The sequence below is a fragment of the Engystomops pustulosus genome, chromosome 6 (genome assembly GCF_040894005.1).
Source record: "Engystomops pustulosus chromosome 6, aEngPut4.maternal, whole genome shotgun sequence".
Taxonomy (NCBI): domain Eukaryota; kingdom Metazoa; phylum Chordata; class Amphibia; order Anura; family Leptodactylidae; genus Engystomops; species Engystomops pustulosus.
In genome coordinates this window covers 24,136,564-24,154,022 of record NC_092416.1, presented here as the reverse complement: position 1 = coordinate 24,154,022, position 17,459 = coordinate 24,136,564, and the positions used below count along the sequence as shown (strand labels likewise).

Below are 17,459 nucleotides of genomic sequence, written 5' to 3'. Positions count from 1 at the left end.
TCAAAAAGCTCCTATAATGTTACCATTTTTTTCAGGTTCAGGTTTTGGTATTGAAGGACAACAAGAAGGGAAACCCGGACATTTTGAATTTAGTGAGTATTTACATTAACACAGACAATTAAAGGGAAACCCAAAAATATGTCACCTACAGGGTAAATAATCTTAAATTTGTGAAGATGAATGGGGCAGGGTCTGAGAGGGTTCTCACTCACCTCCAGCTTATGTGTTTACTATCAACAGCCCAATGGTGGCTCTAGCACTGTCTACCTTTCCATCATGTTCTGTACCAAATTGCTGTTGCTGTACCATAGAGTTATCTCTTACTTTGTCTATACACAGCCATACTGTGCTGCTTCTACCACCTCTGCAGCTACCGTGCCAAGCACCCCCTGCCTTGTCCATAGCGTGCAGTACTGTATTGCTGCTGCTGTCATGACCATCACTAATACTACTGGCATATGAAGTTAGTAGTATGGTAGTGGGAGAAGTGGGTGGATATATATATTTGGTTTACTTTTTAGTAACATGAAATCCGTAAATCCCTCAAAATAGGTAACTTTTGGACTGCTTGTAAAGCCCACTGGAGAGAGTATATTGAGACATTTAGAACACCAGTCTTAATATCCCCACCCCCAACAGCACTACAGTGCCGGTATCTACTAAGAGGGTGTATATATGCAGAGGACAGCATGGCAAGGACATGGAAAGGCTAAAACTCCCAAAGAGAGAGAGAGAGATAGACATGTCTAATGCAAGAGATTTATTGAAAAGTGGCCAACTCCTTTAATGGCTAACTCTAACAATATGAAATGGTTCATATCTATCTCTATTGTATGTCTGTTACCAATTGGGTGTAAAAGAAAAACTAAATATGAAAGATTAATTTGTAATACTTGTTCCATAGAATTCGGAGTATCCAAAGGAAATGAAGGAAAAGCTGTACAGCAACAGATGGGAGCAGGTACATAAAGTATATAAAAGTCTATAAAGAAGAAGATGAGCCACCTATGGTTGTACCGTGTCGCTACTGTATTGTAACATTAGGGGATACATTAGTCACAGCTGCCACCAGTCAGCCAGAGGATCTACTGGCATCCCTCGCCATGCTTAGTCACCATACTGTAGTTTAGACAATTCTACTATTTTTTTGTACATTTTAAAATGTATTTATTTTAATACTTCCAGTCTGTGGTCTTTGGCTGGAAGTGTCGGGTTTGGGGGGGTCACAGAACCTCTTTGTCCGACACAACAATGTATCTAGGAAGTTTCATTCATCTCTATTCATAAACCCCCCAAAATTGGACATGAAACTGATTTCTATCAAAAAGCTCCTCTAATGTTACCATTTTTTTTCTAAGGTTCAGGTTCTGGAACTGAAGGACAACAAATAGGAAAACCTGGACAATTTGAATTTTGTAAGTATTTACATCAGCAAAGACAATTAACCGGGAACTCCAATAGTATGGACAATAGTGGACAAAATTGTCATCCCCCTGTGAGGGTTATTACACACCTCCAGGTAGTACTGAATATTTACTATCACTAGCCCAATGGTGGCTCTAGCACTGTCTACCTTTTCATCATGTTTTGTACCAAATTACTGTTGCCGTACCATAGAGTTATTACTTGTGTTGTCCATACATGGCCATACTGTGCTGCTTATTCCATCTCTTCAGCTACCGAGCCAGTCCCCCCCCCCCCCCGCCTTGTCCATAGCATGCAGTACTGTATTGCTGCTGCCACCATGACCACCACTACTACTACTGGCATATAAAGTTGTTGTAGTGGGAAAAGTGGGTGGATATATATATTTTTAATTTCTTTATTAATAACACAAAACCTCTCAAAATAGGGACTGTTTTTGGACTGTTTGTAAAACCCTTTTGGGGGAGTATATTACGGCTGGCATTTAGGTAATCCTCCCCCGGGTGCAAACTCTGCAACTTCGGAACTGGCAGTGTTTTTTTCTTCAGTCTATACTGGAACTCTTGGCAAAGAAGCCATAATTAGAGATGAGCGAGTATACTCGTCCGAGCTTGATGCTCGTTCGAGTATTAAGGTACTCGAAACGGCTCGTTGCTCGGACGAGTATTTCCCCTGCTCGAGATCGAGCATTTAATTAAAAAAACACAGTGAAGAACAATGAAGAATAGAATAAAAACAGTGAACACAGTGACCACAGGATCATTTAAGTGAAAAAGACAGTGAAAAACACAGTGAAGAATAGATTACAGATGTTCGGCACATCTGCTTACTTGTCGGAAGATACGGCAGCAGGGAGACATCAAGCAGCAGGGAGACATCAAGCAGCACGGGGAGACATCGGGCAGCGGGGAGACATCGGGCAGCACGGGGGAGACATCGGGCAGCACGGGGAGACATCGGGCAGCACGGGGCAGGGGGAGACTTCAGTGGAAGAAGAGGAGCGATCCCGGGACAGCGTATCACCCCGACAAGTAAGCAGATGTGCCAAACATCTGTAATCTATTCTTCACTGTGTTTTTCACTGCGTTTTTCACTTAAATGATCCTGTGTTCACTGTTTTTATTCTATTCTTCACTGTTCTTCACATCTGTTAACTTGTCGGGAGATAATATACGCGCGGAACAGTGAAGAATAGATTGCAGATGTTTGCATACATCTGCTAACTTATCAGAAGACATTCTTTTTCAATTAAATAACACATTTTATTCCTGAACCATGGTCCCTTTGAAAAATGCTCGGGTCTCCCATTGACTTCAATGGGGCTCGTTATTTGAGACGAGCACTCGAGCATCTGGAAAAGTTCGTCTCGAATAACGAGCACCCGAGCATTTTAGTGCTCGCTCATCTCTAGCCATAATATATCTGGGCTAATGGTTTTGATTGTATACACATGCCACGGTAGTGCATCTGCCTCCATAAGGGGATAATTTTGGGGACTTACACAATAAATAGGATGTTATCTACTGCTGACTAACATGTATTTACGCATTGCCTTAAAGTTAGATAATTTTATCCTCTTATTGAACTAATTTATGTTTATTTATTTTTGAAGCATGGAAGCCAGCCACATTTCAATACAGTAAGTATCTGTAAAAAAGGGCAGACAATTAAAGGGTTTGGTCACTTTATTTAATAAGGTGCCCATATGCCTTCACTTGATAATAATAATAAACCTTAATAAACCTTAATTATAATCCCAGAATGTTCATCAAGTGCTTGATCATCACTGCTAATTACTTTAGTGCAGTCTGCAGAGTTTCAGTGGAACTTTGTTTACATTTCTGAGCACTGATGAATAGGAGGAGCTATGGCAGGAGATGGTGATTTCTCCTGCTCCTCATTGAGAATGGACTGTGAGAGGAAGAGGCACAGTGGAAAAACCCTATGAGGACGGGATGGGCCAGTGATAGAGAGAGGAAGCTGTGTGTTTATGCAGAGGGAAGCATGAGGAGAACAAGGAAAGGAGACAAACAGCTACATATACACGCGGAGACATGTCTAATGGAAGAAATTTATTAAAAAGTGGCCAAACCCTTTAAAGGCAAACTATGACACTATATGAGGATGAGGATGATGGATTAATTTGTAACATTTGTTCCATAGAATTTGATGTATCCAAAGGAAATGAAGGAACAGCTGGACAGCCCCAGACAGGAGCAGGTACATGAAGTATATAAAGTCTACAAAGTCTTTTTTTTCAATGTATAAAGGAACAACCTATGGTTATACCAGTGCACTACTTCTTGTAAAGTTTGCCTGTAATGAATGAACAGGGAACTACTATACATATATGATCATTGCTGCAATTATATGTGTGGGGGATACCCCTTATATTTTGGATGCAAAATGGAGGCAATATCAAGAAACACAGCTGTGGAACCTATTGCTCAGGCACTGGGGTTCAGATGTGTAGGGAGCTTAAATAAAAGGATTTGATGATATCATTTTAAGAATGGCCCAGGAAGTAGCTTAGTCCTTGTAGGCATGGAAAAATTAATATAACAGTTGTAATGTTGCCTCTATTACAACAGCTGTAATGGGCTAAAGTAAGATTGAGCTGACATGAGAACATATCCAGACTGTGGGGACTGGGAGCAAATGCCATCCCATTGGTGGTGGAGACATGTGATACATTACAATAGTAACAGTAATACCCAATCACATAAGTTTTGTAAAATTATATTAACTTAATTTTCATTACATTTCTTATGCCTGTAAAATTACCTATTATCTATTCATGATTCAGGTTCACAGCCTGGATCTTCCAGTTGGCAATCAGGCGGATTCAATTTCCGTAAGTATTTATCTTACCACAGTCAATTAGACGAGAACCAATCAATGCAGTTGTATCTGGAAGTTGTACCTGATGTTACTAGTTATGTTAGTGGTATAGTCCCTGTCACCCCTATAGAGATTGAATGGAGCAGTACTATACGTGTTTGACACTGCTCAATTAAATAGAAAGAATGGGGCACATTTACTATGGGTCCGAACGGCGCATTTTCGTTGGGTTTCCCAACTTTTTACCATTTTTCCCTGAATTGCTCCATGTTTTTTGCGCACGCAATCGGATTATGGCACATCGGCACCGGCTTGCATGCGACACAAATCGGGGGGCGTGGACGACGGACAACCAGACTGATTCGGACAAACAGCGGAATTTAAAAATGAAATTGTGTAGAAAGATCAGCACTCACATGCACCGGGAAGAAGAAGGTGAACTACGGCGGACCTCAGCGGGGGAAGCGACACATGCAGGAAATTGGACGCACGATCTTAGTGGATCGCGGCAGACCCGAATCTTCGACGGACAACGCAAAGCGGGGATCGCGACAGGAAGGGTAAGTAAATGTGCCCCAATGAGCTATGAAGAGGTAGGTTTTTAGGTGTGTATGATCTGCTTACTGTACTGGTCTTGGAAGGGGACTGACAATAAACAAAGATAACTCGAATGCAATCTAACCAGTTTTTTTTATGTAATTTCAAGCAGTAGAGCTGCAAAGGGCATCTAAAATAGTCAGTTCACTCGCTACACAAAAGTTAGGAAAACTCACAGATAACCCTCACTATATGGGACAGTTCACAAGTCAAATTTAGCTAAATCCATTCTTCGATTGAAATCAGAGAAATCAGGTAGTAAGATAATTGAGAGTTTTTATGCACAGCAGTGTCATAGCTTTAACCCCTTAACGACTTGGCCTTTTTTAGTTTTTTCACTTCCATTTTTCACTCACCAACTTCAAAAATCTATAACTTTTTTATTTTTCCACATAAAGAGCTGTGTTATGGCTTATTTTCTGCGTAACAAATTGCACTTCATAGTGATGGTATTTAATATTCTATGGCGTGTACTGGGAAGCGGGAAAAAAATTCCAAATGCAGTGAAAATGGTGAAAAACCACATTTGTGACGTTTTCTTGTGGGCTTGGAGTTTACAGCTTTCACTCTGCGTCCCAAATGACATGTCTACTTTATTCTTTGGGTCGGTACGATCACGTGGATACCAAATTTGTATAGGTTTTATAATGTTTTCATACATTTAAAAAAAATAAAACCTCCTGTACAAAATATTTTTTTTTATTTTGCCATATTCTGGGGCCAATAACTTTTTCATACTTTGGTGTACGGAGCTGTGGATAGTGTCATTTTTTCCGAATTTTGATGGCGTTTTCATTACTATAATTTTTGGGACTGTGCGACCTTTTGATCACTTTTTATTAATTTTTTTATATTTTTCAAAATGGCAAAAAAATGCCATTTTCGACTTTGGACGCTATTTTCCCTTACGGGGTTAAACATAGTGAAAAAACATTATCATATTTTGATAGATCGGGCATTTTCGGACGCGGCGATACCTAATGTGTTTATGATTTTTACTGTTTATTTATTTTTATATCAGTTCTAGGGAAAGGGGGGTGATTTGAATTTTTAGGTTTTTTTATTATAATTTTTTTTTTTTTAACTTTTTTTTATTTTTACTTTTACTATTTTTCAGACTCCCTAGGGTACTCTAACCCTAGGTAGTCTGATCGATCCTATCATATACTGCCATACTACAGTATGGCAGTATATGTTGATTTTACTCCCCATGCATTACAATGTGCAATTAACACATTGTAATGCATGGGTTAAAACGAAGTAGCCTCGGGTATTTGGAACACCCGAGGTTACCATGGCGACGGATCGCCGCTCCCCGTGACGTCATCGGGGAGCAGCGATCCACGACAAGATGGCAGCGCCCATGCGGCGCTATCTCTGTGAAGCCGCCGGCAGCATTGCCGGCGGCGATCGAGGTGAAAACACCCAATATGCAGCAAAGACTTACCGGCTATGGAGAGGGCTCGGCCCGCGAGCCCTCTCCATGCACCGGGACCCGGCGCGCGCCGTACAAGTTTTAGAAGTGAATATGTATTAAGGGTGTTCTGGGGAGATAAACCCTGGATTGTTCTTCATCTTAAAGAGAACCTGTCAGCATGAAGTGACCTAAAAAACCACTATAAGTATGTTATTAGACAGATGAACGCCATGATTCTTTCATGGCCTAGCATGGTGGCATCATCCAGAGAATACACTTTGAAGTGAGATGTAAATTGGATGTATAAAATCAGAGAGGTCAAGAGCTCAGTCAAGCTCTCCCAACCTCATGGGCAGGAGTGTGTGTGGGGGGTCTAGTTGAAGTTTTGCATAAATATCATGGGCCTTTATAACCTTAGAAGTCCGTAGAAGTACAAATGAAACATGATTCAAGATTTGTCAATCTATCTATGTATTTATATATCATCTGTCTTGTATTTATTTTGAAAATCAATAATACAAAAAAAAATGAAATAATCTATCATATTTGTTTTTTAGAATTTGGTGGAAATGGGCAACAGGACATGACAGGTAGGTATCACTCAGTTTTTGTAAGAATGTATATAATAAAAATCTGCCCTTTAGTGACACCTCTGCACTAAAGCGAACCATGCAAAAGTTATGGATAGTCAACCATGGTTAGATTCATTGGATAAGAAATGCACAAAAACTCCTCTGTGATTGATGGGAGACTCAGTAATGGACCCCAGTGCTCAATATTCCTCATCTATGTTGCAGATATTAATGATAGTTGATCATTTAGATTCAAAGGATAATCTTACGACAAGTTTTAACTACAGGCTGGAGGAGAGTGACCTCCCAGGGAAAATACTTCATTGTGGGGTTTTTGGAGAACACTTTTTCGGATGACAGCCCAATGAGAGAAATCCTTGTAACTGGGATTACACCTTCAACTACAGTAACTGTTACCATGAACAAGTCTACTTTCAATAAGACAATAAAAGTTGGAAAAGGAGAAACAGTAACTTTTGATCTTCCAAAACCCTCAGAAGTCAAAGGATCTGGAGTGTGTCCATGTACCACCATCATTAAATCTGATGCTGACATTACTGTGATGGCCCGAAACTTTAAGAAAACCAGTGGAGATGTTTCTTTGATTTATCCAGTTGACCAATGGGGTACAGAATACTATATAATTACTCCATCCAAGGGACCTTCTGCTGCTATAGCCGAAGGACCTTCTAACCATTATCCAGAGTTTGCTGTCGTAACTTATGAATTTGAAACAACAGTAAACATCTCCCTCACTGGATCAGTGCAATTTAAAGGCAAGAATTATAAAAAGGGGGACACATTGACCACAAATATGGAGCCATTCCAGTCCCTACAGATCCAGAGTATAGAAGACCTCTCGGAGACTAGAGTAAACTCTCAACACCCTGTGGCTGTTCTATCTGGACATTCATGTGCTCCTAGTAATGAAGGTTGCAGCCATGTGTTTGAACAGCTTCAACCTGTTACAAGTTGGGGAACATCCTACTTTGTCCCAGGAATGTCCTTCCAATCAAAAAGTGACCAGGTTTTTGCCTTGGCTTCCAAATCCGCTTGTTTTGAATACCAATCCGGTGGAAATAAGATGAAGACCAAAGTGGGAGCCGGACAGCTGATGAAATTCAATGTCTCTGTGTCCTCACCCTTATCCATTCACAGCACGGAAAGAATCCAAGTCTTACTGTTTGGAACTGGTGGAAAATATAAAAACAAACCATTTGGACCTTTCATGACCAAAGTACCAGATGTTAATTCCTTTAACCTTCAATATAACCTCATTGGACAGGACAATGTTGACAATAATTTGGGGATTATTATAGCAAAGTCATCAATTGCCCCTGAAATCCAGTACAATGGAAAGGTTCTAAACAACACACACTGGAATGTGTTCCCTCAATCTGAATATTCCTGGGCAGAATATAATTGTGGTGGTGGCTCTAGCTCTAACAAGATGAAACACCCTACAACACCTTTTGGTGTCCTAAGTATTGGTTACTCAAAGGATATGGCATATGGAACTTTGGCACCTGATATACAAGGTGTGTATGTTCCATTGCAATTTTACAAATATTGTGTTTTCAGGATTATTTTTTTAATCATTTTTAATGTTCTTTTCTAGGTCCAGGGGTTCCTATAACTCCTGTTCCTGAAATAAATAGTAATTCATACTTCTACTTTACCAAGACATGAATCACTTAATCATAAATATATATTTATATGAAAATGCACATATGAGGGATATGGTCTTTACATTTCATTAATACCCCACCACACATCGCATGGTATTATGGCTCACTTAAAATGTTTTAATTATAGTATACTTTTCTTTCTAGGTCCAAAGGTTCAAATATCTCCTGTTCCGGAAACAAAAGGTAATTCACATTTCTAGTCCACAATGACCTAAAATAACCGAAACTAAAGTGTCTGTAGTACATGAAAAAAAAGTGATTGAAAGTTTTTTTTTTTAAAAAATTGTTACCTATAACAGGTAACACACGAGACAGCTAGGTAGAACTTGCTACTTGTCATAGGGTAAGTCAATTAGGCAGGGACTTGCACTGGCACAGGGCACTGAGATGTATAGAAGGGGCTGCTATTAATAGGGACAGGTGGAATAATTGCCCTTTTCAGGGCACTGTGAAAAACTGCATGAGCGCAGGGATATTCTTACTGATTGCACAGGATTCTCCAGCAATACTTGTAAACACCAGACCTGCATATTAGCATGTACTGCAGCATCCAGCACCATCTTGAAGAAGATTTCTCTATTTAGTATTCAGCAACAGAAAAATCATAAATCAACCTCATCATTTATAACTTATTGTAAAGTTTCTCCAGTAAGAGAATATTGTGCTTTTATACCGAGTTCAGAAAAGTCCTGTGGTTTTAAAATAATGTGCTTTTATAACTAGTTCAGAAAAAGTATTGTTGTGAGAGAACATTGTGCTTTTATACCTAGTTCTGAAAAGGTTGGTTAGTGAGAATAGCGCACTAATACATGGCTCAGAAAAGTCCTGTTGCCCTAGAATATTGTGCTTTAATCCATGGTTAATAAAAGTCTTGCTGTGAGAGAATATTGTGCTTTCAGATAATATCGGGCTTTTATGTCTAGTTTAGAAAAGTTCTGTTCCTTCTGACAAAAGAACATATCCAGACTGTGGGGACTGGGAGCACATGCCATCCCATTGGTGGTGCAGACATGTGCTACATTGATGCCATTGGGCATGACAATAGTAACAGTAAAACCCAATAACACGAGTTTTGTAAAATTATATTAACCTAATTTTCATTACATTTTTTCTTCCTGTAAAATTACCTATTATCTATTCATGATTCAGGTTCACAGTCTGGATCTTCCAGTTGGCAAACAGGCGGATTCAAGTTCCGTAAGTATTTATCTCAGCACAGCCTATTAAATGAGAACCAATCAATGCAGTTGTATATGGAAGTTGTACCTGATGTTACTAGTTATATTAGTCGTATAGTCCCTGTCACCCCTATAGAGATTGAATGGAGCAGTACTATACGTGTTTGACACTGCTCAATTAAATAGACAGAATGAGTTATGTAGAGGTAGGTTTTTAGGTGTGTATGATCTACTTACTGTACTGATCTTGGTAGGGGACTGACAATAAACATAGATTTTTTAACCAAGAAGGGTGAAATAAGACAATAGAAAGCTTAACTTTCAATACACAACAAGTCTAAACTATTACAGACCAGGACCACACTCCATCTCACAACATCATATTAATGGAGACAAGATCTGCAATAATAATACACAGTGTACAATAGGGAGGATCACATCAACATATATGGTAATGAAATAAATAGGAATGATCTCACCCATATGAAAGAAACAGGAGCCAAAGTGATGAACAGGGTTGTAGTTGCCACAGGAGGTCCTAGACCAGGAGTAGATGGAGGCACTGCATCTAAGTCTCCTTGTAGCTAATCTGTCCCTGCTCCCCAAAAAGCTCCCGTCCTAACAAGGACAGTCCCATGGAGTCCTAATATGCTCAGACATCCCTATGACTGCCTGCAAATGCCTTCCCACCTTCTCAAAGCGTTTCCAAACCCACCATAAGGGAGGGTCCTTCATCAGGGAAAAATACAACAGAGTGCTTGAAAGCACGCCGGATCATCTTAAAGAGAACCTGTCAGCATGAAGTGACCTTAAAAAACCACAATAAGTATTTTATTAAAAAAGATTGACACCTTCCATAATTCTTTCATGACCTGGTGTGGTGGCATCATCCAGAGAATCAACTTTGAAGTGAGATGTAAATTGGATGAATAAAATCACAGAGGTGAAGAACTCAGTCAAGCTCACCCAACCTCATGGGCAGGAGTGTGTGGGGGGTCTAGTTGAAGTTTTGCATCAATATCATAGGCCTTTATAACCTTAGAAGTCAGTAGAAGTACGAATGAAACATGATTCAAGATTTGTCTAGTCAATCTATCTATGTATTTATATATCATCTGTCTTGTATTTATTTGAAAATCAATAATACAAAAAAAAAATTAATCTATAAAATTTGTTCTTTAGAATTTGGTGGAAATGGGCTACATCACATGACAGGTAGGTATCAATCAGTTTTTGTAAGAATTTACTTAAGAAAAATCTGCCCTTTAGTGACACCTTTGCACTTATCCTCCTTGCAAAAGTTATGGATAGTCAACCACGATTAGATTGATTGGATAAAAATGCACAAAACCTCCTCTGTGATTGGTGGGAGACTCAGTAATGGACTCCAGTGCTCATTATTCATTTACTAAGGATCCACGGTCCACACTATCGTCGGAATACCCAATGATTTCTGATATGTTCCGCATTTAGAAAGGGTTTTTGGCGCACTCGATCGGATTTTGGCGCATCGGCGCTGGCTTTCATGCGACACAAATCGGGGAGCGGGCCGTTGGACGATCCGACGGATTCAGACTATGTGCGAGATTTAACAAAGCAATTTGTGTTGCAAGACATGCACTTACAAGCACCGGTAAAAGATGTGAACTCCGGCGGACCTCAGCAGGGAAGCGACACATGCAGGAACTCGGGCGCACAATCTTCATGAATCGCGGTAGATGTGGATTCCGGCGGACAACGCGCCTCAGGGATCACGCAGAGACCAGGTAAGTAAATGTGCCCCATTGTGTTTTAAAACGTGGTTCAGAAAAGTGTCTGGTGCATGTTTGTGTAGCACCCAATAGGTCAAACAAAGTTGAGGCATTGGTCAATGCCAGAGCTCTCCACCTCACCCCCTTCAAAGCATCAAAGCCATTTTATCCATAGAGCAGTCAGTTAATGCTGTACGATGAGTCTCCTAGCTGGGAAACTGTGGCAAATCCACCTCCCCCCGCACAGTACAGTGGCTGTTCATGGTATTACAGCTCACTTAAAATCTTTTAATCACAATATATTTCTCTTTCTAGGTCCAAATGTTCAAATATCTCCTGTTCCCGAAACAAAAGGTAATTCACATTTCTAGTACACAATGACCTAAAATATCAAATTCTAAAGTATCCACACTTAATCATATAAATAGTGAATGAAAGGTCAGTTCAAAAGATTTTTACCTGTACCAGATATAACATGACTTACAGATATAGGACTGCTAATTTTCTCATTAGGTACCATATATCTTTAACCCCTTAGCACTGACGCTTGTTTTAAGCTTAGCAAACAGACTTGATTTTTAGAATCTGACATCCGTCACGATAATTGGTTATAACTTTGGAACGCTTTAACATATACAGGTGATTTTGAGAATATTTTCTCGTCACCCTGTATACTTCATGTTAGTTGTAAAATATAGGTGAAGTTTTGCGTTTTATTCTGAATAAAATGAAAATATGGCATAAGTTCGGAAAAATTCTTCATTTTCAAAGTTTGAAGTGTTCTGCTTTCTAGACTGAACTTAAAACTTACCAAAAAACTTGTTAGCTAACATTTCCGTAATGTCTGCTTTAAGTTTGCATTATATTTTATGGGTCTTTTCATTTTTCTAGGACGCTAAGAGGCTTAGTATTTTCAAATTTTCATGAAAATCGCCAAAACTCACATTTTGAGGGAAAACTCAGCTTTCAAGTGACTTTGAAAGACCTAAATAATAGTAAAATCTCATAATTGATCCCACTGTTCAAACTTCCACCCTCAATGTATCTAAAACCACTTCTATTAGGTCTATTAAACCTTTAAGTCTTTCACATGGGCGAAAACAAAATAGAAGTGCGATTTAGAAACTTTTAAATCTCTTTGGAATATACACTCACCGGCCACTTTATTAGGTACACCTGTCCAACTGCTCGTTAACACTTAATTTCTAATCAGCCAATCACATGGCGGCAACTCAGTAAATTTAGGCATGTAGACATGGTCAAGACAATCTCCTGTAGTTCAAACCGAGCATCAGTATGGTGAAGAAAGGTGATTTGAGTGCCTTTGAACGTGGCATGGTTGTTGGTGCCAGAAGGGCTGGTCTGAGTATTTCAGAAACTGCTGATCTACTGGGATTTTCACGCACAACCATCTCTAGGGTTTACAGAGAATGGTCCGAAAAAGAAAGAACATCCAGTGAGCGGCAGTTCTGTGGGCGGAAATGCCGTGTTGATGCCAGAGGTCAGAGGAGAATGGGCAGACTGGTTCGAGCTGATAGAAAGGCAACAGTGACTCAAATCGCCACCCGTTACAACCAAGGTAGGCAGAAGAGCTTCTCTGAATGCACAGTACATCGAACTTTGAGGCAGATGGGCTACAGCAGCAGAAGACCACACCGGGGGCCACTCCTTTCAGCTAAGATCAGGAAACTGAGGCTACAATTTGCACATGCTCATCGAAATTGGACAGTAGAAGATTGGAAAAACGTTGCCTGGTCTGATGAGTCTCGATTTCTGCTGCGACATTCGGATGGTAGGGTCAGAATTTGGCGTCAACAACATGAAAGAATGGATCCATCCTGCCTTGTATCAACGGTTCAGGCTGGTGGTAGTGGTGTCATGGTGTGGGGAATATTTTCTTGGCACTCTTTGGGCCCCTTGGTACCAATTGAGCATCGTTGCTACGCCACAGCCTACCTGAGTATTGTTGCTGACCATGTCCATCCCTTTATGAGCACAATCTACCCTGTAACATCTGATGGCTACTTTCAGCAGGATAATGCGCCATGTCATAAAGCTGGAATCATCTCAGACTGGTTTCTTGAACATGACAATGAGGTCACTGGACTCAAATGGCCTCCACAGTCACCAGATCTCAATCCAATAGAGCATCTTTGGGATGTGGTGGAACGGGAGATTCACATCATGGATGTGCAGCCGACAAATCTGCGGCAACTGTGTGATGCCATCATGCCAATATGGACCAAAATCTCTGAGGAATGCTTCCAGTACCTTGTTGAATCTATGCCACGAAGAATTGAGGCAGTTCTGAAGGCAAAAGGGGGTCCAACCCGTTACTAGCATGGTGTACCTAATAAAGTGGCCGGTGAGTGTACATTAATTTAGGCCATGAAATGACACTTTCATAATGAATAAAATGATGAAATATTCTGCAAAATTTGATGCCCAATCTCTTCCGAGTACCGATACCCCATATGTGGGGATGACTGTTGTATGGTGCATGGCCGGGCATAGAATTCAGCGCCATTCACACCAGATTTGTATTGTTACTTGATACAGGCTATAAAATTAACATTTTTGTTGGTAATGCAAACATATGAGGGCTTATGGGGTAAGATACACTGTATAGATAATTTATTTTGGGGGTCTATAACTCATACATAAAACATATTTTGTGAATGGACTGTAGTTTGTACATATATATATATACCGCACATATTTATAGATAGCATATAGATAAAATATTGGGCCACATTGCCCGTTCTTCATGAATCTGGCACCCTCTGCACTGCTCCAACGGAGTGCACCACTTGTTTTGGTTCACCTTTAACATGGGGCGTGTGACACTTTTCGGGCGGACTTTGCATGTTAAATCTGATGCACGGTCCGACTGAGCACCGGAGCACCCCCCCCCCCATCAGTGCAGAAATTTGTGTAATATGAAGAATAGTGCAGACATAAAACAAAATGGTTGTGCGAAACACAAATGTGGTGCGGACTCGTGTTAAATACTTGTGCAAGCAGTTTGCACCTAAAATAATGTCCAACAGAAAACTAGGCACAGCCCTTAGTACATGTACCCTGTTGTCTTGAAATCCACTTTAATTTTTCACTTTAAACTTTCTGAGTGCTCCTGGACATAGAGGGGCTCATTTACTTACCCGTTTCTTAGAGTTCACCGAAAGTGCATTGTCCGACGATAATGCACTGTGGCGAGATTCACTAAGATTGTGTCGGGTCCGACACAATCCCCAGTTAAATACCTGTCATAGCCGTGCATTCCCCGAAAATGTCGGAAAAACCGACGAAAGTGCGGCCACGGACCCTTGGATTGGCTCAGTAGAACAGAAAGGGGTCCCAGTCCTGTTGCAATCAAGCAGCGTGTTCTCCGAAGAGGATTCGGGTCTTCTGGCGATCCACTAAGGTTGTGCGCCCAATGTCTACCAGGTGTCGCTGCTGAGCCGTGGTCCGCCATCCTATTCCTGGTGCATGTAAGTTTGTGTCAAGCGACACATTTCATTTTTTAAAATACTGCAGGTTTTTTTCCGAACCCGTCGGGTTTCCCGGCGGCCACACCCCCGATTTCCGTCGCATGCAAGCAAGCGCCGATGCAACACAATCTGATCGCATGCGCCAAAAACCCGGGGCAATGCGGCGCAAACCGGTAATTTTCGGGAAACCGCCGAAAATGAGCGATTGAGGCCCTTAGTACATGAGCCCCAATGTGTTCTGTGTGTTGGAGCTATGGTTTGTACATTAAAATCTTGATAGTTACCCTCTTATTTGCACACCATATTGGATGATGTCTCTGTCATTAGGATGTATAGAGGGCAGCAGGTTCTCCTCTTGGCCGGGGCACTGAATAGACATGAATTATTCTTCTTTTGAAGCAACACTACAGGAAAAAACTCCAGAGTGTGAGAAACATTAATGTCCTGCAGTGCAGCCTCCTCTCTGTTCTGATCAGACACCATCAGACTTTAATGTCTATTTTTAATATATTTATATATAATTTTTTTCTTTTATAGATAAGGAGTGAGAGTTAACAGCAAAGACCAATTGAGTAATAACGTGAGTAAATGTATATATCTATTTATCTCCTAGACCTATATATATATATATATATATCTATATCTCCTATCTATCTATCTATCTATCTATCTATCTATCTATCTATCTATCTATCTATCTATCTATCTCCTATCTATCTATCTCATATCTATCTATCTATCTCCTATCTATCTCATATCTATCTATCTATCTATCTATCTATCTATCTATTTATCTATCCAAGGATGTTTTGTACGTGGCCTTCTGGGTTTTATCTTTAACCCGCAAATAAATATTTGGACTTTACCAGGAAGCACTAAGTCCCTATTTTAGAAGTAAGTGGGAGAGATTCATTGTGGCTTGTATTAAAGAAACCACACAACCCTCCCTCTCTCCACCAGTTTTCTGGCTTCTTTGACCCGAACGCCACTTTGGACATGTTGGAGTCAGAGTTCAGAGGTCAGATTAGAGCATAAAAATCTGCTAATTTCTACCAGGTCTGCAGGTCGGAACTGGCGGAGTTTGCACCCATATTCGGAGTTTATGAGTGAATCGGATTGCAGGTCTGCTGCCTGGGGGAATTTTAATTTAACTTTAAGAATTCTAAGACGCTTCAATTTACCGTTGGTAGTGATGGGTCATGCCCAATAGACAAGCTTAGGTCAGGGCACGCAGAGTTTTGTTAAAAGACGGAGGTCAGGAAGTGGATATACAAACAAACTTTACAAAAATTGCATAAAACTTTCCATCGGGGAAGGGGCCTTAATTGAACCTCATATGCTTGGGATTAGCTGCCAGGACTGGACAGCTGGTAGGACAAGGTCATTACCGGCGGTCCCCTACTTAAGGACACCCGACTTACAGACGACCCCTAGTTACAGACGGACCTCTCTGCCCACTGTGACCTCTGGTGAAGCTCTCTGGATGTTACTATAGTCCCAGACTGTAATGATCAGCTGTAAAGTGTCTGTAATGAAGCTTTATTTATAATCCTTGGTCCCATTACTGCGAAAAATTTTGAAACTCCAAATGTCACTGGAGCAAAAGAAAAATGTGTCTGGTGCTACAATTATAAAATATACAGTTTTGACTTACAGACAAATTCGACTTAAGTACAGACCTATGGACCCTATCTTGTACGTAACCCGGGGACTGCCTGTATTGGCTTATGTGCCCCCAGGTCACTGACATTACATATATCTCATATATATCTAGAAAATTATACTTTACTCTTAAATGTGGTTGGGGATAAAATCTCTCAGCTCTGCAGTTTCTTTACATAAATATACAAAATAAATAATTTCCTCTGTGTTCCAGATCTAGTGATGTGACGTCCACACTACAAGAAGACACCAAGAAGTCTAAGGCCTGGTATAAACCAAGAAAAAATGTTATCTGAAATCAAAGGCACAAACAGGAATTTGCCAAATATATTTGTATCAATCAATACATTTATTCATCCAATATCATACTGCTTATTACTTGGAATTAATGATCATTAATTTTCTGACAAACCCGAAACCTAATTAAGTAAAATCAATAAAAATTATGCAACAATTTAAATGTGTCATGAAGATTCACTTATTTTGGTTACCATTAATAGAAATAATAATAATAATAATAATAATAATAATAATAATAATAATAATAATAATATACATTTTAATTATTAACCGATCCAGTGACTGAAGCAGTTGAAAATACCGTACAAGCATAAAAAGGAAAAAAAAAACATACCCACCACTACTATGGGGCACATTTACTTACCTGTCCTGTCGCGTTCCCGAGGTGCGTTGTCTGATGAGGATTCGGGTTTGCCGCGATTCACTAAGATTGTGCGTCCAATTTCCTGCATGTGTTGCTTTCTCGTTCAGGTCCGCCGGAGTTCACCATCTTCTTCCCGGTGCATGTAAGTGCTGATCTTGCGACACAAATTGATT

General features: G+C 40.2%; 1 protein-coding gene across 1 annotated transcript in view; it reads left to right on the top strand.

Annotated features, from left to right (window-relative positions):
• Positions 1-17,082, top strand: part of LOC140134655 (uncharacterized) — a 127,580-nt gene extending 110,498 nt beyond the window's left edge. The window contains exons 43-55 of the mRNA XM_072155119.1: positions 36-92; positions 905-961; positions 1,359-1,415; positions 3,038-3,064; positions 3,589-3,645; positions 4,232-4,279; positions 6,838-6,870; positions 8,685-8,723; positions 9,690-9,737; positions 10,901-10,933; positions 11,785-11,823; positions 15,498-15,540; positions 16,837-17,082. Of these exons, the coding sequence (XP_072011220.1) occupies positions 36-92; positions 905-961; positions 1,359-1,415; positions 3,038-3,064; positions 3,589-3,645; positions 4,232-4,279; positions 6,838-6,870; positions 8,685-8,723; positions 9,690-9,737; positions 10,901-10,933; positions 11,785-11,823; positions 15,498-15,508 (506 nt within the window). The 3' untranslated portion in view covers positions 15,509-15,540; positions 16,837-17,082. The remainder of the gene's footprint in view (positions 1-35; positions 93-904; positions 962-1,358; positions 1,416-3,037; positions 3,065-3,588; positions 3,646-4,231; positions 4,280-6,837; positions 6,871-8,684; positions 8,724-9,689; positions 9,738-10,900; positions 10,934-11,784; positions 11,824-15,497; positions 15,541-16,836) is intronic.
• The last annotated feature ends 377 nt before the right edge of the window (positions 17,083-17,459 follow it).